The 24,760-nt window shown below is 43.3% G+C and overlaps 1 protein-coding gene across 1 annotated transcript in view; it reads right to left on the bottom strand.

The window, feature by feature from the left end:
- LOC124719745 (protein shuttle craft) overlaps nucleotides 1-24,760 on the bottom strand; it is a 258,849-nt gene that overhangs the window by 119,257 nt on the left and 114,832 nt on the right. The window contains exon 10 of the mRNA XM_047244946.1: nucleotides 4,959-5,176. Within this exon, the coding sequence (XP_047100902.1) occupies nucleotides 4,959-5,176 (218 nt within the window). The remainder of the gene's footprint in view (nucleotides 1-4,958; nucleotides 5,177-24,760) is intronic.

Here is a 24,760-nt window from a genome sequence, read left to right as displayed (position 1 = left end):
TCTGGTAGACAAGTGACTTGATGACATGGAACATTGTCTGCAAATTAGTCACAGTTCTGCCCGCAAAATCGTCGACAACAGTCAGGAGTTTCATAAAGTCTGTACGAGATGTGTTCTCAAACAACTCAACTCACAGCTATGCATAAACGAACGTGCTCGGACATCTGTCAAAAGCATCTGGATCACTTTGGTACTGAACTTGGTGGCTTCTTAGACAGAATCATCACTGGTGATGAAACACGGATCCACCATTACGAGCCAGAGTGTGAATGGCAGAGAAACATCCACAACTGCCCAGCAAGAGAAAGTTCAAAACCGAACGGTCTGCAGGAAAACTTACGATTACCCTTTTCTGGGATGCAGAAGGTCCAGTACTGGAACATTATCAGGAGAGTGACAACAATAAACAGTGCATGTTACAATGAGGTGCTTACTGAGAGGCTAAAGTCTGGCATTCCAAGAAAACGCCGAGGTCTACTGTCAAAAGGTGGTGTGTTGTTGGACGACAATGCCCATCTACATACCTCTGCCCACACTGCGGGAACACGAGTTTCAAGTAACAGCCCACCCACCGTACAGTCCTGATCTTTCCCCCCTTTCAACTGCAACTTGTCAGTTTCACTCAAAGTGTATTAACAGGCCATTGATTCACCTCTGACTGAGAACTGAAGGATGTGGTGCACGTGTGGCTCACTGCTCAGCCAGGAAGCTTCTTTTCTTAGTGCGTCAGGAAGCTTGTGCAATGATGCATTAAGTGCATTGAAAGGCAAGGTCGCCATATTGAAAGAAAAATGATGTTAACATATGTCTTATCTGTATTGCAATAAAATGTATAGCTATGTTGGGGATAAATTTTTGGCTTACCCTTGCCCTACACCGGTTGATGATTGTGTCCTGATACACCACCATCCAGCTGAACAGTTGCCACTAGAGGGGATATTATGCTACGGGTGGCATTCACCAGGCCGTGCTAGGGTCCTGTTATAGTAATCAAAAGCACCATGTCAGTCATGGACTCACAAACATTATTGCCAACAGCATGCATCCCTTATTGCTCGATGTCTTCACTGATGGCAATAGCATCTTTCAGCCCAATAAATGTCCATGTCACACAGTGAGAATTGTGGTCTGGTGTTTGAGGAACACGAGAGTCAACAAATACTGACATCTTCCCTTCGAATTCGCTCGATCTGAAAGTGATGGAGGTTATCTGCAACACTATTGGATGGCAGCTCTACTTTCACAAACCATCAGCCCACAATTTATGGGAATTGCTTGACATGAGCAGAAACATCTGAAGCCAAACAGGTGATGTGATAAAAATATAATGGAAATTTCTAATTTCGCAGGCTTTCTACATCTGATTTTCAATTTGTTTTTAACAAGATGTTTTCGGTACATATGTTCCTGACATATGTTCACATTTTCAGCTTTTATGAATATATAGTTCATTGTTGACAGTCGAAAATGATATATATGTTTTTGAAAAAGATAAATCAAAGAATATGCATTAAATTTCGCCAAAAAACTGGAATGAAGTGCAGCATAGTGTATGAAATGTTGACTGTGGCTTTTGGTGAATCTACAATGTGTAAGACAAGAGTTTACAAGTGGTCAAAAAGGATGTTGAAGATGGCGGTCCTGGATGCCCTAGCACATGAATTACTGATGACAATGTGGAAGAAGTGAAGAAAATTGTTCTGGAAAATGACCAAATCACCATCAGGGAGGGCGCTGCTGATGTTAACATATCCCTTGGCTCATGCCATGCAATTCTATTCGGATATTTCGGTCATGAAACATGTATCAGCAAAGTGTTTTAAAATTGTTGAATTTTGACCAAAACCAACATTGCGTAGAAATCACTCGGGGGACTGCTGAAGGAAGTCAACAACAACCGAGAACTCCTAAAGGAGTTTATAACAGGTGACGAAACATGGACTTGTGGGTAAGATGTCAAAACTGAGGCTCCCATGTCCCAATGGAAACTGCCTGAGGAGCTAAGACTGAAAAATATTCGACACGTTCGATCACATGTGAAGGTTCTTCACATGTGAAGGTTCTTCACACAGTTTTCTTCAATTAGACTGGGATAGTGCATCGTGAGTTCCTGGCTTATGGTTGTATGGTCAATAAGAAATACTTCCTGGAAGTTATGCACAGTTCGTGTGAGGCAATCTCAAGAAAACAACAAGAACCGAAACAAAACCAAGTTAATGCTCCTGCTCACCGTCTACGCTTGTTCGTGATTTTTTGGTGAACAACAAAATAATTGATAAATTGCCTATTGGCTTCTGTCTCGGGTTCTTCGGCCGACGTTCATCTAATGATTTTTCTGACATTTCGCCAGCACGAGTGGCTGGCATTGTCAAAGCTTCACCCTCCATTGCCGGTGGTGAACTGGAGCCGAGCTCGCGGCCACAGACTGCATGTACCTGGCGCGCCAACGTCCGAGGGCTTCTCCGCGGTCATTTCCAGTGCGGTTCTCCTCTTGCTACCTGCCACGGTCGTTTGCTGCAGTACGGGAAGCCAGGATCCGTTTACCTTAAGGCTTTCCTCTTTCTTGTTCAAACTATTCGCGTGTTTTTGAATTTCTACAGCTTCTCTGAACAAGCGCGTGTGATAGTGCTTCTCCACAGCCAGAACTTCCGTGTCGGCGAATTTTATTACGTGGTCGGTCTCATTCAGTGCGTGCTCTGCCATGGCCGATTTCTCCACCTGCCCCAACCTGCAATGTCGCTTATGCTCTTTGATCCTGGTGTTAATGGATCGTCCAGTCATTCCGACATAAACATTTCCGCATGTGCATGGTATACGGTATATTTCCGACATTGCAAGTGGGTCTCTTTTCTCCTTCGCCGATCTAAGACGCTCTTTGATCTTCCTTGTCGGTTTGAAATTCGTCTTTATGCCATGTTTGCGCAATATACCGCCGATTCTGTTCGTCACTCTGGGAATGTATGGCAGAAAGGCCGTACCCGACATTTCTTTTTCTGGTTCCTTACTTCGCCGAGTGTTTGGCTCTGTTACACTTCTAATATAATTTGTGGAGTACCCATTGCTCCTCAGGACAAGAGCAAGACATCAGAAAGCTCTTCCATGCATGTCTCACCACGAGCTATTTCACGTGGAATGGTGATTTCTACGAACAGCTGGAAGGCTTCGCCATGGGCAGTCCTCTCAGCCCAGTGGTGGCCAACTTCTTCATGGAACAATTCGAAGCACAGGCACTGGACTCGGCGACTTGCAAACCTGAGGTGTGGTACAGGTACATCGATGATACTTTCGTGGTGTGGAGCCATGGTGAAGAACAGCTCGGTGACTTCCTAAGACACCTTAATAGCCTCCATGCCAACATAACATTTACCATGGAAGTAGAAAAGGACAAGAAACTGCCATTTCTAGATGGGCTGGTCACAAGAGATGGCGAAAACCTGGGACACAGCGTGTATCGAAAACCGACACACATGGACCGATACCTGCACAAACTGTCAAACCACCACCCGAGCCAGAAAAGAGGCATGATTATTATGCTTGTAACTAGAGCAGGACAAATATGTGAGCCGCAACACCTCAAACGAGAAATGCAACACCTGGAAACTGTCCTGAGGAGCAATGGGTACTCCACAAATTATATTAGAAGTGTAACAGAGCCAAACACTCGGCGAAGTAAGGAACCAGAAAAAGAAATGTCGGGTACGGCCTTTCTGCCATACACTCCCAGAGTGACGGACCGAATCGGCCGTATATTGCGCAAACATGGCATAAAGACGAATTTCAAACTGACAAGGAAGATCAAAGAGTGTCTTAGATCGGCGAAGGAGAAAAGAGACCCACTTGCAATGTCGGAAATATACCGTATACCATGCACATGCGGAAAAGTTTATGTCGGAATGACTGGACGATCCATTAACACCAGGATCAAAGAGCATAAGCGACATTGCAGGTTGGGGCAGGTGGAGAAATCGGCCATGGCAGAGCACGCACTGAATGAGACCACCACGTAATAAAATTCGCCGACACGGAAGTTCTGGCTGTGGAGAAGCACTATCACACGCGCTTGTTCAGAGAAGCTGTAGAAATTCAAAAACATGTGAATAGTTTGAACAAGAAAGAGGAAAGCCTTAAGGTAAACGGATCCTGGCTTCCCGTACTGCAGCAAACGACCGTCGCAGGTAGCAAGAGGAGAACCGCACCGGAAATGACCGTGGAGAAGCCCTCGGACGTTGGCGCGCCAGGTACATACAGTCTGCGGCTGCGAGCTCGGCTCCAGTTCACCACCGGCAAGGGAGGGTGAAGCTTTGACAATGCCAGCCACTCGTGCTGGCGAAACGTCAGAAAAATCATTAGATGAAAGTCGGCCGAAGAACCCGAGACAGAAGCCAATAGGCAATTTGTCAACAAGTGGCCACAAAAGCCTTAACAATTTTGTAACAAAATAATTATGTTGCCTCACGCGCTGTATTCGTTGGACATGGACTCCTCCAACTTCTTTATATTCCCGAGGCTGAAGAGAACCATGAAAGGACATTACTTTGTCACCACCAATGATACAAAAACGGAATCACTGAAGGAACTGGACTCCATAAGGAAAAATTAATAAAAGCAGTAAATCAATAAAAAACATTCTTTAGGAGTAACAAAAATTCCCATTACATAAAAAAACCTACGAAGGACTTGTCAGAACCATGCCGCAGAGAATCTATACTGTACTGCGTTCCAAAGGTGGACAAACACACTATTAAGTGATATAAAAATCTGTGTACATTGCCACATACGCTGACAGTGCAGTTGCAAGTGGTAATGAAACTGTACGAGGATGTCAAAGCCATTCGCTAAAAAAGTGGCAGTAATCTCGTTGAAAACTTACAGAGGCTGAACTGCTTGACACAGCTGGAACCTCCAAATGATAGTCTTAAAATTGTGAGAATTCCAGGCTGAGCCGTGGCGTTCCTCACCTGCATGTCCCGCAGAGCCACCTTGCCACAGGGGCAGTGGGTGACGACGTCCGGCGAGAGAGCGCAGGGGGCACACCGACCCTCGTGGCACGCCGCCTCGCACCGGTGGTTGCCGCACGCCAGCGCGCGTCCACACACCTCGCCGCAAGCGAAGCTGTCGGCTCGGGCCTCGTCCGAGTCACAGGGTACCTCTCGAGTTGTCTTGCCGCACCAGCACACTGCAAAGGTTGCATCCTAACTTTGTACTGTGTCTCACATTTCAAGTTTAACAACTTTGATGCAGAAAGACTTATAATATCACACAAGAGGAAAAGCGCTGTTAGCAACAGATTTATAGCAATACGTTAAATGAAAAACACTAACTTTTTGAGAAATTAGTAAGATAGGGGTGTATGATACAATACTTACTCATTTAACTGAGCAGATCTTGTTGAGTTTAGTTGTTATTAAGGCTTCTCCACATAGAAAACAATAAGAGTCACAAGTGAAGTGCTAGCAAAAGTAAACAAAAAAACTGACTGTATGGATCATAAAATTCCACTTGGGAAACTGAAGTGTGATGGTATTAATGGCACCCCTCTTGCACGTATGGAATCTTATCTTTATAACAAAAAGCAGAGTGTCTCACTAATCAGCTGTATCTCTGGCCTGAAAATATCCTCACAATGGAGCAACATAACATGTGGAGAGCCACAGGGATTTGTATTGGGCCCACTCTTCCTTGTTATCTACGGAACATGAATTATGTAAATTATCTTCTAATGACTTGCTTTATTTTATGGTTTTACCGCACACATCTAGTTTTCTAGGACTAAACCGAGGAGCAAATCTCCACAGTCACGGAATGAGACAGTACATAAAATTAACATCACAAACATTAATACGAGATAAGTTAAAATCTACACGAGTCACAGGTGACACCCTGCCAAGTAAAAAGTTTCACAATCAACAACATAACATACGTATTCGGTTAATTTTTATCCAGGAACTCCCCAAAGAAACAGAATGAGTGGGCCATGAGGAAATTATTCAGTTCTGCCTTTAAAGTTTATGAATTACTGCTAATATTTTTTAATTCTTCTACTACTTTACTGAATATGGATTTAACATAATACTATCCACCTTATATCAAAAGAGTCAGGGAGATGTGAACCAAATGCCTGCCTGGTACTAAATGAGTGAAAGCTGCTAATTCTTGGCAATAAGCTTATACTGTTAACAACAAAACACGATTGAAAAAAATATGTATTGAGAAGCTACTATCAGAATTCCCAGACTGCTGAAAATGGGCCAACGAGAGGTTCGTGGACTTACACCACAGACTGCTCGAACTGCCCTTTTCCGAGCCAAAATATACCATTTGCAAAAGGGAAGAATTACCCCAAACTGTATGTCATAAGTGAATAAAAATAAGCAAAGCAAGCTAATTTTCCTGTTGGGATATCACTTATTTCAGATGCTCTTCTAATGGTACATATAGCAGCATTTAGTTTTTGAACGTGTTCCTGAACACGGGCTTTCCATCACAGCTTACCATCTATCTAAACACCTGGGAATTTGGGTTTGGCAGACTCACTAATCGTATTTCTGTTCTGCATAATCAAACTGTGAGTTTTGGTTGAATTGTTACTTAGAAACTAAATCTGGGTCTTATTGTGATTTAGCATTAATTTATTTCCAACAAGCCAAGCAACTATGTTTTGAATTGCACTAACTGAGACACTGCCTATGTTGCAGTCAATACTCTACACTACCAAGCCAGTGTCATCAGAAAAGAGAAACATCTTGCAGTCACTTACCAGAAGCAGACCCAGCACTGAACCTCATACTGTGGAGAATGACCTTTTGCTGACTGCTCTTAAAAGTATGAACGGGACCAACCAACGGTCGGCTGCTATTCTTATTCCATAATGGTCTAATTTCTGCAGTAATATTTTACAATCAATACAACAAATCCCTCAGGTTAAGTCAAAGACAATGTCTAGTGTTTGCAACTTTTTCTTTATTCTATCCGTTCTCTCACAGTAAAAAAGATAATATAACAATACCAGAGCAGGAAAGTTGCTACTCACCATATAGCGGAGATGCTGAGTCGCAATAGGCACAATAAAAAGATTCAAATTAAAGCTTTCGGCCATTAAGGCCCCTGTCAGCAGTAGACACACACACACACACACACACACACACACACACACACACACACACACACACACACACACACACATATAAATGCAACTTGCACACACATCTGCAGTCTCAGAGAGCCAGACCACACTGCAAACAGCAGCACCAGTGCATGACGGGAGTGGTGAATGGATGGGGATAAGGAGGAGGCTGGGGCGGGGAGGGGGAGGGATAGTATGGGGGGAGTGGCAGACAGTGAAGTGTTGCAGTTTAGATGGAGGGCAGGAGAGAAGGTGCGGAGGGGGGAGGGGGTAAGTAGTGGAAAGGAGAGAAAATAAAAGACTGGGTGTGGCAGCGAAATGACGGCTGTGTAGTGCTGGAATGGGAGCAGGGGAGGGGGCTGGATAGGAGAGGACAGTGACTAACAAAGGTTGAGGCCAGGAGTGTAATGGGAACGTAGGATGTATTGCAGGGAAAGTTCCCACCTGCGCAATTCAGAAAAGCTGGTGTTGGTGGGAAGGATCCGTATGGCACTGGCTGTGAAGCAGTTATTGAGATGAGGGGTATCATGTGTGGCAGCGTGCTCAGCAACAGGGTGGTCCACTTGTTTCTTGGCCAGTTTGTCGGTGGCCGTTCGTGCGGACGGACAACTTGTTGGCTGTCATGCCTACATAGAATGCAGCACAGTGGTGGCAACTTAGCTTGTAAATCACATGACTGGTTTCACAGGTAGCCCTGCCTTTGATGGCATAGGTGATGTTAGTGACTGGACTGGAGTTTGCCACCAGCAAAATTGGACCACCCTGTTGGTGAACACCTTGCCAAACATGATATGACTGCTTCACAGCCTGTGCCATATGGATCCTTCCCACCAACACCAGCTTTTCTGAATTGCGCAGGTGGGAACTTTCCCTGCAATACATCCTACGTTCCTGTAACCCTCTGGCCTCGACCTTCGTCAGTCAATGTCCTCACCCATCCGGCCCCCTCCCTGTTCCAATTTCAGCACTACACAGCCGTCATTTCACCGCCACACTCAGTCTTTTATTTTCTCTCCTTTCCACTACTTACCCCCTCCCCCTCTGCACCTTCACTCCTGCCCTCCGTCTAAACTGCAACACTTGACTGTCTGCCACTCCCACCATCTATCCCTCCCCCTCCCCACCTCAGCCTCCTCCTCCTCCCCACCCAGTCGCCACTCCCGTCATGCACTGGTGCTGCTGTTTGCAGTGTGGTCTCAGCTCTCTGAGACTGCAGATGTGTGTGCAAGTGGTGTGTGTGTGTGTGTGTGTGTGTGTGTGTGTGTGTGTGTGTGTGTGTGTGTCTACTGCTGACAAAGGCCTTAATGACCAAAAGCTTTAACTGTGTGAATCTTTTTATTGTGCCTATCGCGACTCAGCATCTCCGCTATACGGTGAGTAGCGACTTTCCTTCTCCGGTATTGTTACATTCCATCCTGGATTTTCCATTGTTTGAGAAAGAGAATATAGCATCTGAAACCAACCTTTACATTTGACAGCACATTATGCGAACTGGAATGATCAATTATCCTCACATGTATGGCCTTTTCAATAACTTTAGCAGACACTGAAGGCTTAGATATAGGTGTATAATTGTCTACATGATCCATTTCTCCTTTTTCTAATAAAGCAGTTTCACTATTGAGTACCTTAATTGTTCAGGAAACTGAAGATTTTTGAAAGTAAAGTAGCTAAATATTGTGCTGATGTACACAGCGTACTGCTTTATTATTCTGCTAGATACCAAAGCACACTTCAAAATCTTTAATGTTCACTGATGACACAAGAACTGCAAAGAAAGATACAAAGTCAATTTTAGCAACACAGCTGTGAACCACCTGTAGACATATTTGGCTAACAGTTAAAGTCTTTGTCTCACAGGGTCTCATTATGTAATGTCAAAGAAGTAATGATGACCTTTCAGCTCCAGAAGTAGACATTAATGATCCTACAGTAAATTCAGCATACAGTGTGCCAATTCAATTCATAGGGGCCCAGATGGATAGCAAGTCGAAATGGAGTCAACTCACTTACATTGCAAAGACGCTATCTCCAAACACAGTACCAGTTGCAGTGTCGGAGGTAATAAAGATTAGATTTTAAATGTTTCACGTAATTACTGATCAAATTTAAAAATTTAATATGCTGTCATAATATACCCATTAAGAAGTATAGCCTTCTGTTAAAAGTTTAACACAGTAAGAAAATTATTACAGTTAGAACCTGTACAATTGTCTTGGGCAGTAAAACTGACAGCCCACAAGTAGACACTCTACACCTTCTGACAAAATTTACACATACTTTCAAACCTTTGCAAAACTTTTTCTTACTGACACCCTCCACGAAAGAATGAAAACAAAAATTTTTTTATCACTTATTACATTTTCACTTTTTGTGGAGTTGGACTTCAGCATCAGGTAATACATTTTAATTTGTAACTTCTTTACTACAAACTGCATTCGTAGCACAGTTTGCAACCGATATCCACATATACCACCGAATGTATCTGCGACATTATATCACTGTACCACACACAAAAGCGTGAAAAAGTAGCTTTCGCTTATTAAACTGGCGTTCAGCAGAACTTCCGACATAGGGCACAACTTTTAACTTACTATTTCTCTATTGCTAACTGTATTCGGATACAACAGTGGCTCAACATTGGACTGGGTGGGAACCTGACTGCAAGTAGGTTCATCAGGTTTCCAGCCGACTGCACCACCACAATGGAGGTGCCCCATATTGTGCACCTACATCTACATCTACATCGTTACTCAGCGACCTCAGTAGTCATTAGACATCGTGAGATAGCGGAATGGGGCGCTCCGCGGAACTCACGGACTTCGAATGTGGTCAGGTGATTGTGCGTCACTTGTGCCATACATCCAAGTACGAGACTTCCACACTCCTAAATATCCCTTGGTCCACTGTTACCAATGTGATACTGAAGTGGAAATGTGAAGGGACACATACAGCACAAAAACGTACAGGCCGACCCCGTATGTTGACAGTAGAAGAGGATCATAATGTGTAATGGGCAGACACCTATCCAGACCATCACACAGGAATTCCAAACTGCATCAGAATCCACTGCAAGTACTATGACAGATAGGTGGGAGGTGAGAAAACTTGGATTTCACGGTCGAGCAGCTGCTCATAAGCCACACATCACACTTAAGTGCCTGGTAGAGGATTCATCGAACCATTTTCATACTACTTCTCTACCGTTCCACTCTTGAATGGCGCGTGGGGAAAAGGAACACCTAAATCTTTCCGTTAGAGCTCTGATTTCTCTCATTTTATTATGATGATCATTTCTCCCTAAGTAGGTGGGTGTCAAAAAAATATTTTCACATTCGGAAGAGAAAGTTGGCAACTGAAATTTCGTAAATAGATCTCGCCACAAAGAAAACCGCCTTTGTTTCGGTGACTGCCACACCAACTCGCGTATCGTATCAGTGACACACTCACCCCTATTGCGCAATAACACGAAACCAACTCCTCTTCTTTGCACTTTTTTGATGTCCTCCATCAGTCCTACCTGGTAAGGATCCCACACTGCGCAGCAATATTCCAGCAGAGGACGGACAAGTGTAATGTAGGCTGCCTCTTTAGTGGGTTTGTCGCATCTTCTAAGTGATCTGCCAACAAAGCGCAGTCTCTGTTTTGCCTTCCCCACAATATCATCTATGTGGTCTTTCCAATTTAAGTTGCATGTAATTGTAATTCCTGGGTATTTAGTCAAATTGACAGCCCTCCACATATGACTTCAGGCTTCTGAGAATACACTAGAAGGTGCCAAATTTTGATCAAATTTTATATACTGCAGTGTTTCAAACAATGGAAACTCCAGGTTGGAACATCGACAACATCAGCAGGAAAAGGACAGACTGCTACTCACCGTGAAGGTGACACACTGAGTTGCATGCAGGATCAATGGAAAGACTGTTACACACATAGTTTTTAGGCAAAGCCTTATTCAGAACAAACACACACACACACACACACACACACACACACACACACACACACACACACACACAACGAATGAAAGGAGCAATTTTGAGGAGGCGGAAGCGATGGCAGGGTATGGGTGGGGAAGAGAAGAGAGCTGTCTGGGGGTGTGTGCAGGGACTAGGAGGCATGACAAGACTGCCACCAGGCTCAGTGTTAGGAGACTGTGGCAAAGAAATGGCAGGGGAAAGGAGAGGAACAGTGAGGGGGAAAGAAGGGAGGGTTGGGAGGTGCATTGGCAGAGGGCAGCACACATTGAGGATGAGGGTATGTGAATAGTAGTGTGGTTACAGGACAGAGGGGGTGGAAACTGTCGGGTAGAGGGCGTGGGAACCGTAGGATGAGGCAAGGATAATTGTGAATGCAGATAATGTGTTGTAAGGATAACTCCCATCTGTTCAGTTCAGAAAAGCTGGTGTTGGGGAGGAGGGTCTGGACGCTCCAAGTTGATTGGTAGTCATACCTAAATAAAAAAAAAGCTGTGCAATCATTGCAGCAGAGCTGGTATATGACATAGCTGCTTTCACAGATGGCCTGGCTCTGATGGGGTACGAGAAGCCTGTGATAGGACTGGAATATGAAGAGATGGGTGGGTGGATTGGACAGGTCTTGCACCCGGCTCCTCTGCTGTTCCTGATTTACATAAATGATCTAGGTGATAATCTGAGCAGCCCCCTTAAATTGTTTGCAGAAGACGCTGCAATTTACTGTCTAGGAAATCATCAGACAATCAATTCCAATTACAAAATGATCTAGAGAGAATTTCTGTATCGTGCGAAAAATGGCAGTTGGCACTAAACAAAGAAAAGTGTGAGGTCATCCACATGGGTACTAAAAGAAATCTGATAAATTTTGGGTAAACGATAAACTGCACAAATCTAAGGGCTGTCAATTTGATTAAATACCTAGGAATTACCATTACATGCAACTTAAATTGGAGATACCACATCGATAATATTGTGAGGAAGGTGAAACAAAGACTGTGCTTTGTTGGCAGAGCACTTAGAAGATGCGACAAACCCACTAAAGAGACAGCCTACATTACACTTGTCCGTCCTCTGCTGGAATAAGGCTGCGCAGTGTGGGATCCTTACCAGGTAGGATTAATGGAGGCCATTGAAAAAGTGCAAAGAAGGGCAGCTCGTTTCGTGTTATCGTGCAATAGGGGTGAGTGTGTCACTGATATGATATGCGAGTTGGGGTGGTAGTCATTGAAACAAAGGCAGTTTTTTTTGCGGCGACATCTATTTACAAAATTTCAATTACCAACCTTCTCTTTGAAATGCAAAAATATTTTGTTGACACCCACCTACGTAGAGAGAAATGATGATCATAATAAAATACGAGAAATCAGAGCTCTAACGGAAAGATTTAGGGGTCCTTTTTCCCCCACACGCCATTCGAGAGTGGAACGGTAGAGAAGTAGTATGAAAATGGTTCGATGAACCCTCTGCCAGGAACTTAAGTGTGAATTGCAGAGTAAACATGTAGATGTAGAGATACTATCCATGTGGTAACAGGATGGGATTGAGAGTAGCAAAGAGATGAAATTGTTGTGGGGGTTGGCCACATCAGGAGTGGTGGGAAGGGTCTTAGGTACGATGTCCCTCATGTTGGGGCATGATAGATATTCAAAGTCCTGACAAAGGATGTGGTTCAGTTGTCTCAGTCCAGGGGGGGTGTTGGGAACGAAGGGGACATTCCTCTGTAACTGGCTCTTGGGGGTGGCAGAAGGTTTGGGATTGTGTGGGGTAATAGCACGGGATATCTGTTTACTTTCCAGTCAGTAGCAATCTATTCTTTTCGTTGTAAGTATGCGGGTTTCTGACATCTGAATAACAACAACAACAATAATAATAATGCATATTAAACACTTGTACCAATTACTACTGAATTTTTATCAATTACGTATTTCATATTTATTGTGCAACCACCAGGTGTGATATAGGATCTGAATGAAGTTCTAGGAATTACTAAATATCATAACTGTGATGTTAGTGATGCATTTCTATGCAGTTTCTATGTTATACGTATCATTCAATCATAACTTAAACTTTATTGAGAAAACATTGTATTCTTAAATCTGAACTGGTCTTATATTTTTACAGAAATGCAGCAGTAAATTTTCGTATATGTTGCGGATTGAAAACCCATGAAGTCAAGATCGCACATGAAACCACCTTTACTTAGATGGCTTACTACTTCGGCTAGTACTCTAACCATCTTCAGATCATAAGACATTCTTAGTTAGCGTTGGCACCATTATGGGTTCACACATCATTAAGATCTTTCTTCAAATGACAACATCCACACATAACAATTAAAATAATTTCATTTGTGGCCAGTGTAATTGAACGATGGTCAAAAAACAAAGGTGTTTGCATTACAGCTTAGTAACTGACACAATCAGTGTTTCAATCATTCCGTAATGAACTGTAATAAAAACGTAATGCGAATTTTTTATTTTCAAATGCTTTAGACATCACATTTTCAAAGAAATGGTTATCTAATTGGTACACATGGTCCTGAAGTATATTTGCGATTTCAGCTGTTTTCCATTATTGATAGTTGAAATATTGTGTATGATTTCGAGTGCTCGGCAAACTATTACTTTCAAAAAATGTGAACCAAAGAATTTGCATTAAATTTTCCTTCAAAATGGAATAAAGTGCTGCAACACATTCAAAATGTTGACTGTGGTTTCTGGTAAATCTATGTGTAAGACAAGAGTTTGCATTTAGAAACAGAGGCCATTTTTGATTTCACACCAGTATCATATTTTCGCTTTTACAAGCATCTGTGGTTTTTTTAATTATTAAGTAATGGGTTGCCCTGGATCTTTCTAGTAAGAACCTTTTACGAGGTGCATTCAAGTTCTAAGGCCTCCGATTTTTTTTCTCCGTACTGGAAAGAGATAGAAACATGCACATTGTTTTAAAATGAGGCCGCGTTCATTGTCAATACGTCCCAGAGATGGTAGCACCGTACGGCAGATGGAATTTTACCGCCAGTGGCGAGAATGAGAACTGTTTTAAATACTTAAAATGGCGACGTTTCCCTTACTTGAACAGCGTGCAATCATTCATTTTCTGAATTTGCGTGGTGTGAAACCAATTGAAATTCATCGACAGTTGAAAGAGACGTGGTGACGGAGTTATGGATGTGTCGAAAGTGCGTTCGTGGGTGCGACAGTTTAATGAAGGCAGAACATCGTGTGACAACAAACCGAAACAACCTCGGGCTCGCACAAGCCGGTCTGACGACACGATCGAGAAAGTAGAGAGAATTGTTTTGGGGGATCGCCGAATGACTGTCGAACAGATCGCCTCCAGAGTTGGCATTTCTGTGGGTTCTGTGCACACAATCCTGCATGACGACCTGAAAATGGGAAAAGTGTCATCCAGGTGGGTGCCACGAATGCTGACGGACGACCACACGGCTGCCCGTGTGGCATGTTGCCAAGCAATGTTGATGCGCAACGACAGCACGAATGGGACTTTCTTTTCCTCGGTTGTGACAATGGATGAGACGTGGATGCCATTTTTCAATCCAGAAACAGAGCGCCAGTCAGCTCAATGGAAGCACACAGATTCACTGCCACCAAAAAAATTTTGGGTAACCGCCAGTGCTGAAAAAATGATGGTGTCCATGTTCTGGGACAGCGAGGGCGTAATCCTTACCCATTGTGTTCCAAAGGGCACTACGGTAACAGGTGCATTCTACGAAAATGTTTTGAAGAACAAATTCCTTCCTGCACTGCAACAAAAACGTCCGGGAAGGGCTGCGCATGTGCTGTTTCACCAAGACAACGTACCCCCACATCGAGCTAACGTTACGCAACAGTTTCTTCGTGATAGCAACTTTGAAGTGATTCCTCGTGCTCCCTACTCACCTGACCTGGCTCCTAGTGACTTTTGGCTTTTTCCAACAATGAAAGACACTCTCCATGGCCGCACATTCACCAGCCGTGCTGCTATTGCCTCAGCGATTTTCCAGTGGTCAAAACAGACTCTTAAAGAAGCCTTCGCCGCTGCCATGGAATGATGGCGTCAGCGTTGTGAAAAATGTGTACGTCTGCAGGGCGATTACGTCGAGAAGTAACGCCAGTTTCATCGATTTTGGGTGAGTAGCTAATTAAAAAAAAAAAAAAAAAAAAAAAAAAAAAAAAAAAAAAAAAAAAAAAAAACACGGAGGCCTTAGAACTTGAATGCACCTCATAGTTCAGCACACACTGAACTACAAATTAAAACCACGATCACCTAGCTGAATGTATTCCTTACTATATTTATAATGATTCAAAGTTATTGGTTACAAATTAAAAAGCCCTCGGTTTTTGAATAGCATTTTTCAAAGGAGGGGTGATTTCTCAGACTTAATATTTTTTTGTGCTGTTACACTACACAGTGTAGTTTCTTTTTATAGTGTATCACTGGTGAGAAGGTTCCACTTAAAAATAAAAAAATACACCATTTTAAAAATGAATCTTTTGAATTTTTTATTTCTTTGGCCTGGAATATCTGTGTTAGGGGACCAGATAAAAATCTGAAAATAGACATTTATGATATCAAACTTCAGCATAAATTTCATCTTTGAGGTTCAATGGGAAGTTACAGAAAAAAAGTTACAAATATGCGTAAAAATACGTTCTGAATTATCTGGAGTAATAGGGTAAAGTATATCCATTATATAATTTAAAAACACAAGAAATAAAAGTAATGAAGATTATTTGTTGAAGCAATCCTCTGCCGAGTGTTTCAGCAGGCTAGCAGACAGCATCTCCAAGTCTCTACAGGGTCACAGACAAGCCTGTGCAAGTCTTGCGTGTTGCCTTTCCCCTTCCACAAACATATTTACTCGTATTCAGTTAACAATGAGCTGTTGAGGTGTGTACAATAGTGGAGTCTCAGTGTTCTTATTAATGAAGCTTGCCATAGAAGTGTGTATGGAATGTTTCGTAAACACATTACTTTCACTGAAGGCTACAGTGAAGTAAGAAAAATTGTCATTTTACTTACGAGTTGGTTAAGAGATTAACTCAACTTGCAAGTGCCATGAAATTAAATTCTTAAAGAAATTTCATCACCTCTTTGGCCACTTTTGCTTGGACACTTAGGAAACATAAGAAACCTTTAACAAAAGGTCTGAGAGAAATACTACTTGATCGTTATTCTAAAAATAGAAAAACTTTCATCAATATAATACTAGGAAAGTCATTGTGTCTAACATGTTTTTCTAAGATATTTGTCATTAACAAAGAAAGGAATTGTGATAGTTCAACAAAGAATTTTGTGACTCATCAGAACCTATTACAAAAAAAAGTGAATTTAACTTGTGAAATCTTAGGTGCATTGTGGCGTTTTGAGAATTTCAAGGTAAATTCTAGAAACAATTGGCTCTCCATTGCCTCGAACATCCGCTATTTTAATGATGAGGGTGAGAGAGCCTTTTTACTGAGCCACACATCTGTGTGTGCAGGAAGGACAGCTGTCACGAAGAGCCAGGAGCTGTGTCAGACGAGCGGCCCCAACAAGTGGTTAGAAGCAGAAGTTATATCAAAACGTCAAAGAGTATCTGGGTAAGTTCCATGGTGTGTGGTGTCATGAGGATTGTTAAAGAGAAAGATGAAGAATACTTACTTTTTGTCTTGGCTCTGCATGTGGCAGAACATATGTAACTGTATGAATGTACAGTAGATTCTAACATTTGTCTTGGAACCAGTTGGCTTGCTGGAGTTTGTACATAATAATTGTTACTTTGGGACGAGAGTCGAAAATATATTGTTTAACTGACAAGAGCCAACGTGTACATAGTTTGTTGCAAGAATATAGAGCTGGTTAATAATATTCCCCTTAACCGGATACAGTCTTCAGAGAAGAATTAAATGGCGAGAGGGACATAGCTTATTACTCAAAGAACAGGATCAGCTGCACGCACAATGTGTAAGTCAACTGGAAGACACATGCGAGTCGTGGAACCCAACACCGCACAGTCTCTTGAAGAAAGCGTTAGAGTATTTGTAAGTAGAATTAGAAAACTACTTTAAGGAAAAAGGCCTTTTGCATTGAATGCAAAAACTGAAAAAGTGGTAACTACTGTCAAACAGAATTTGGAAGTTTCATTTCAAAGTCAAAATTATAATAAACCAGATGGAAGTTCTAAAAATTCTCCAACCGAATAATGAATTGATGGAAAAGCTAAAACTTAAATGTCATATTCCAAAAAAAAAGAGGATATAGTTAAGTTTATCAGTTTACTACCAAATTCTTGGAGTTAAGCAAAAGTTAGTGATGAATTTCATGTGTCAGAACATTTGGTTAAATTAGCAAGGCAGACAGTAGAGAAGCAGGGAATTTTACCTACATTGTGAAAGAAAGATGAATCTAATTTCATAGATGAAAACATGACTGAAAAGGACATAAGGTTTTATGAAGATGACAATAACAGCTGTTTGATGCCTGGCAAAAAAGATTATGCTTTTAGTGAAAGAAAATCGTACAAGATTCAGAGACAAAAAAGGTTAACACTGTTTAATTTAAATGAACTGTTCACTGAATTCAAAAAAGAAAATCCTGACACTGGAATTGGAAGGTTGAAATTTTGCGGATTCAGACCAAAATGGTGTACTGTCGCAGGGACCTGGCACCCACAATGTTTGCATTTGGAGCACCAGAATGTGAAGTTGATGATAGATGGGTCAATCTTTAAAATTGATTATAAAGACCTTTATGAAGTTCTGTTTAGTGAAAATGCATCATTTTATTGCCAAAGCTCAGGGTAAATTTCTATTGAAAGCATGAAAATACATCATTTTATTTCTAAACCTCAAGGTAAACTTCTGAAAGACAAAAAGCAAACATTGGCAGTTGATGAATGCTTAGCTCGTCAACTTTTCTGAAAACTATTCCTTTACTGTTCAAGATGAAGTACAAGCCCTTGTACTTAACTGGATAAACAAACAGGTGACAGTTAATGCGTTTATGTTCTATTATAAAGATCAAAATAAACTAAAGGATCACAGTTTTGTGTCATAAGTGACTACCTCAAACACAACACTACAGCAGTGCGCGCTTTTCAACCGCAATTAACACACTACCTAAAACAGAACCATCCTTCCATTAACAAACTCATCCACTTTTCTGATGGTGTTGGAAGCCAATATAAAAACAAAAATTATAACATATTCTTTCACAAAGAAGACTGTGGACTTGATGCAGAACGGCACTTTCTTGCATCATGCCATAGGAAGAACACATGTGATAGCATTGGGGGTACAACAAAGCGAGCTGTTACAAAAGTTACTCTGCAGCGGACCTATGAAACATTTAAATTCTGTAAAGAGGAGGTAAAAGGAGTTATCTATGTTTTTTTGTAAAATGTGAGGGAATGCAAGAACTCTATGCCAATGTCCTGGAGAAAAGATTCAATACTTGTCAGTAGATTAAAGGCACCCAATCTTTTCATGTTTTATACCTCAGTCACAGAAACTGCTCAAGTGTAAGTTCACATCAACATCCCTTGATAGATAACTTCATCAATGTGGAAAGCTCGTGCCACTGACACTTCAAAATAAGGACATAGTGGCTCACGTTTAGGGTGAGCAGTTGTGATTTGCCAAAGTCGATAATACTGATTGTCAAAACCAAGACATGCGTATTCAATTTTACCACTCACCACACCAAAGATCTCGTTTAAAAAAGTTGAAAAGGATGTCTGTTAAAAATATACTGAAGAGGCTGTCTTCACGAATTTCCAACTGAAACTGAACGAACTCTTAACCTAATGCCCAAACTAAGTGAGGAAATTTCTCTCTTCTTCAATGACCAGCATACACTCCTGGAAATTGAAATAAGAACACCGTGAATTCATTGTCCCAGGAAGGGGAATCTTTATTGACACATTCCTGGGGTCAGATACATCACATGATCACACTGACAGAACCACAGGCACATAGACACAGGCAACAGAGCATGCACAATGTCGGCACTAGTACAGTGTATATCCACCTTTCGCAGCAATGCGGGCTGCTATTCTCCCATGGAGACGATCGTAGAGATGCTGGATGTAGTCCTGTGGAACGGCTTGCCATGCCATTTCCACCTGGCGCCTCAGTTGGACCAGCGTTCGTGCTGGACGTGCAAACCGCGTGAGACGACGCTTCATCCAGTCCCAAACATGCTCAATGGGGGACAGATCCGGAGATCTTGCTGGCCAGGGTAGTTGACTTACACCTTCTAGAGCACGTTGGGTGGCACGGGATACATGCGGACGTGCATTGTCCTGTTGGAACAGCAAGTTCCCTTGCCGGTCTAGGAATGGTAGAACGATGGGTTCGATGACGGTTTGGATGTACCGTGCACTATTCAGTGTCCCCTCGAAGATCACCAGTGGTGTACGGCCAGTGTAGGAGATCGCTCCCCACACCATGATGCCGGGTGTTGGCCCTGTGTGCCTCGGTCGTATGCAGTCCTGATTGCGGCGCTCACCTGCATGGCGCCAAACATGCATGCGACCATCATTGGCACCAAGGCAGAAGCGACTCTCATCGCTGAAGACAACACGTCTCCATTCGTCCCTCCATTCACGCCTGTCGCGACACCACTGGAGGCGGGCTGCACGATATTGGGGCGTGAGCGGAAGGCGGCCTAACGGTGTGCGGGACCGTAGCCCAGCTTCATGGAGACGGTTGCGAATGGTCCTCGCCGATACCCCAGGAGCAACAGTGTCCCTAATTTGCTGGGAAGTGGCGGTGCGGTCCCCTACGGCACTGCGTAGGATCCTACGGTCTTGGCGTGCATCCGTGCGTCGCTGCGGTCCGGTCCCAGGTCGACGGGCACGTGCACCTTCCGCCGACCACTGGCGACAACATCGATGTACTGTGGAGACCTCACGCCCCACGTGTTGAGCAATTCGGCGGTACGTCCACCCGGCCTCCCGCATGCCCACTATACGCCCTCGGTCAAAGTCCGTCAACTGCACATACGGTTCACGTCCGCGCTGTCGCGGCATGCTACCAGTGTTAAAGACTGCGATGGAGCTCCGTATGCCACGGCAAACTGGCTGTCACTGACAGCGGCGGTGCACAAATGCTGCGCAGCTAGCGCCATTCGACGGCCAACACCGCGGTTCCTGGTGTGTCCGCTGTGCCATGCGTGTGATCATTGCTTGTACAGCTCTCTCGCAGTGTCCGGAGCAAGTATGGTGGGTCTGACACACCGGTGTCAATGTGTTCTTTTTTCCATTTCCAGGAGTGTAGTAAAAACAAATAAGTCGAGAACAAGATAATGTAATTAGTTGGTTCATTTACAAAAATACCCTTTATCCATTACTCCAGATATTGCAGATGTTAAGAAATGTATTTTTGACACATACTAGTAATTTTTTTCGTAGCTTCCCACTGAATTTCAAAATTGAAATTTATACTGATGTTTGATATCACAAAGATCTATTACATATGTAATTTTCAGATTTTTATGTGGTCCCCTAACAAAGATATTGAAGACCAAAGAATGAAAAAATTCAAAAAATTCATTTTTAAAATGGTGTATTTTTTTTAAGTGTAAGCTTCTCACCAGTGATACAATATAAAAAGTAACTATACTGTGTAGTGTAATAGCACAAAGAATATTAAGGCTGAGAATTACTCCTCCTTTGGAAAAATACTGTTCAAAAACTGAGGTTTCTTTTAAATTTGTGACCAATAACTGAGTGGGAATTTAAGGAGATGGGACCTGGATAAACTGAAAGAACCAGAGGTTGTACAGAGTTTCAGGGAGAGCATAAGGGAACAATTGACAGAAATGGGGGAAAGAAATACGGTAGAAGAAGAAAGGGTAGCTTTGAGGGATGAAGTAGTGAAGGCAGTAGAGGATCAAGTAGGTAAAAAGACGAGGGCTAGTAGAAATCCTTGGGTAACAGAAGAAATACTGAATTTAATTGATGAAAGGACAAAATATAAAAATGCAGCAAATGAAGCAGGCAAAAAGGAATACAAACTTCTCAAAAATGAGATCGACAGGAAGTGCAAAATGGCTAAACAGGGATGGCTAGAGGACAAATGTAAGGATGTAGAGGCTTATCTCACTAGGGGTAAGATAGATACTGCCTACAGGAAAATTAAAGAGACCTTTGGAGATAAGAGAACCACTTGTATGAACATCAAGAGCTCAGATGGAAACCCAGTTCTAAGCAAAGAAGGGAAAACAGAAAGTTGGAAGGAGTATACAGAGGGTCTATACAAGGGCGATGTACTTGAGGACAATATTATGGAAATGGAAGAGGATGTAGATGAAGATGAAATGGGAGATACGATACTGCGTGAAGAGTTTGACAGAGCACTGAAAGACCTGAGTCGAAACAAGGCCCCCGGAATAGACAACATTCCATTGGAACTACTGACGGCCTTGGGAGAGCCAGTCCTGACAAAACTCTACCATCTGGTGAGCAAGATGTAAGAGACAGGCGAAATACCCTCAGACTTCAAGAAGAATACAATAATTCCAATCCCAAAGAAAGGAGGTGTTGACAGATGTGAAAATTACCGAACTATCAGTTTAATAAGTCATAGCTGCAAAATACTAACGCGAATTCTTTACAGACGAATGGAAAAACTAGTAGAAGCTGACCTCGGGGAAGATCAGTTTGGATTCCGTAGAAATGTTGGAACACGTGCGACAATACTGACCCTACGACTTATCTTAGAAGCTAGATTAAGGAAGGGCAAACCTACGTTTCTAGCATTTGTAGGCTTAGAGAAAGCTTTTGACAATGTTGACTGGAATACTGTCTTCCAAATTCTGAAGGCGGCAGGGGTAAAATACAGGGAGAGAAAGGCTATCTAGAAACCAGATGGCAGTTATAAGAGTTGAGGGGCATGAACGGGAAGCAGCGGTTGGGAAGGGAGTGAGACAGGGTTGTAGTCTCTCCCCGATGTTATTCAATCTGTATATTGAGCAAGCAGTGAAGGGAACAAAAGAAAAATTCGGAGTAGGTATTAAAATCCATGGAGAAGAAATAAAAACTTTGAGGTTCGCCGATGACATCGTAATTCCATCAGAGACGGCAAAGGACTTGGAGGAGCAGTTGAACGGAATGGATAGTGTCTTGAAAGGAGGATATAAGATGAACATCAACAAAAGCAAAACAAGGATAATGGAAAGTAGTCGAATTAAGTCGGGTGATGCTGAGGGAATTAGATTAGGAAATGAGACACTTAAAGTAGTAAAGCAGTTTTGCTATCTGGGGAGCAAAATAACCGATGATGGTCGAAGTAGAGAGGATATAAAACGGAGACTGGCAACGGCAAGGAAAGCGTTTCTGAAGAAGAGAAATTTGTTAACATCGAGTATAGATGTAAGTGTCAGAAGTTGTTTCTGAAAGTATTTGTATGGAGTTGTTGTAACCGCAGGAACAAGCCAAGTCTAATTGCAGTACCTTAAGAATAGTACGTAGGACGAAGTTAAAACTGTAGCGCTGGACGCCAGGCGTGGCAGAAGGGTCAGCCGAGGCGGCACTCAAACTGCTGGGCAGCTGGGTGTTTTGATAAGAAAGTAAACAGCCAGTAGATACAAACGAAGGTCTGTGCAGGGACTCATGATAAGCATTCAATTAAGAATATCAACAGAAAGCATTCCTGGCTAGAGAGAGAGGTCTGGGAGTGGAGAGAGAAAGAAAGAGGGCCCTTGGTGGGGACCGCACTACGTCATGAGGAGCCAATGAAGGGCTCAGGACGCAGTGCGTGACCATATAGGGAGAGGCGCCTCTGCCCCTCCACTCAGCCTCTGAAGAACAATAGCAACAACAATGTTTTAACGATACCAAATAAGGACACGTTGCCTTCGACGCTACGTCAGGCCAAGCGCTGGCGGGGTCGAAGGGGAAACGCTAACAAAACCCCAGAGCACGCTGCTCTGGGGCCTTGTCTTGTCGTGTCGGGTCTTGTCTGGTGAGGGCGAAGAGTTAGATAGCAGCAGCCGACTTGGGCTGGGGAACGGGCTGTAGGCAGGCAGCCGGAGATAGTCGCTGGAGAGCGTCAGGGCGTAGCCGCGGGACTCTAACATAGGGTGTTAGGGAACATTGCAGACCTTCTAGTAGGCAGTCGGAACGGTGGAGTCAGTCACTGTCTCTGTATTAGACTTGGCCTTCCTGTGAGTGCAACCACCGTCAGATAGGGCGATTTGTATTCACTTAGAATAAACTGCAATTTATTAAAGTTATCACGACTTTAATTTCTATCACCTTCCTAGCCTTGTGAAAACCAGGGATTTTTACATCTTAGCCAGATCAAAAGTCTCCCTCTCATTACGGTCAACCGGCTAAAATCCCATCCATGAACCGTGTCGCCCAATCCCTCGCAATACCTACGCTTGGGACGCGACATAAATAAAAACTTTTTGGTGCCAGGTGTGGGGTTATCACAAAGGCGCATAGGCTCCTACCTCCAGGAGACATTAGATTTTGCTACAGCGACTGTGGCAATTGGCAGGAAGTTGTGGCGACTCGCAACTTTCAGCATTAGTAGCACCAGTACGTCAGAGTCCAGAAAGGTAGTCCTCGCGGGTGCGGGGCAATGCAGGACAGCGGCAGCGCGACGCAGAGCAACGAGGCTCAGAGGTGCCTAAGCAGCCAGCGTTTGAGTCCGAGGGTCCGGGCCGAGCAGCAGCAGAAGCGGCAGCAGCCGTAGCAGCAGCAACCGAGGAGAGCGACGGGGTCGGCACAGCCCAGCAGAGCGGCGGCCGGCGCATCGCAGCAGCGCGGGCGCAGAGACAGCGCGGAACAGCACGGACACAAAGAGAGCGCGGAGCAGCGCGGGCACAAAGAGAGCGCGAAGCAGCGCAGGGCGATGCGAGTCAACAGAGCAGACGGCGCACCACACGAGAAGCGGTAATTGTAAAACTGTATTAAGAATATTGTATTTTGTTGTGTAAAGTGTTAACTTAGTTAAGATGCCCCTAAATAATGAAGTTGCGTCATCCTCCACTAGTGGTAAGATGTCAGTGAAAGAGGCCCTATGTATTGTGTCGAAAGTTTTCGAAGGGAACAAGAAGGATTTAAGAGAATTTATCGAAAACGTAGATGCAGCTTTTGAATTAGTAAAGCCTGAGGAACACGAAACGTTATTGAAGTTCGTGAAAGCAAAGATAACTGGTGAGGCCAGGTCGAGATTGCAGGCGCGTGAACGCACAGGTACGTGGCAAGAGGTGAAACACATTTTAGAGGAAAATTATGCCAGTAAGCGTACTATAGACTACTACGCATGTAAAATTTTCCAAGCCAGACAGGGACAAGGGGAACCGATAGCAATGTGGGCAAGCAGAATTGATGAAATGGAGAGAGACTTTCGCGAAGCGGTAAACAGAGTTACGGCCAGAGAAAACTTGAAAGGTGCAATAGAACTAGTTGACTCCTTAGGAAGAGCGTGTTTTATACAGGGTTTAAGTAATGACGGAATACAAACAATAGTGAGAAGCAGAGGCGATGAAATCACGTTGGCAGCAGCAGTGAAGTTGGCACTGCAGGAGGAGAGTGCGATATTGTCCATGAGACAGCGGGGACTAGCCCCGAGGGTAACGTACACTCGAAATAAGGAAGCTGTAAAAAACTTGAGAGAAAGTAAAGAGTTGAAATGTTTCAATTGTGGGCTGAGAG

Source organism: Schistocerca piceifrons, chromosome 11, assembly GCF_021461385.2.
Source record: "Schistocerca piceifrons isolate TAMUIC-IGC-003096 chromosome 11, iqSchPice1.1, whole genome shotgun sequence".
Taxonomy (NCBI): Eukaryota; Metazoa; Arthropoda; class Insecta; order Orthoptera; family Acrididae; genus Schistocerca; species Schistocerca piceifrons.
The sequence above is the reverse complement of the archived record's forward strand: the minus strand, read 5'-3'. Positions and strand labels throughout refer to the sequence as shown.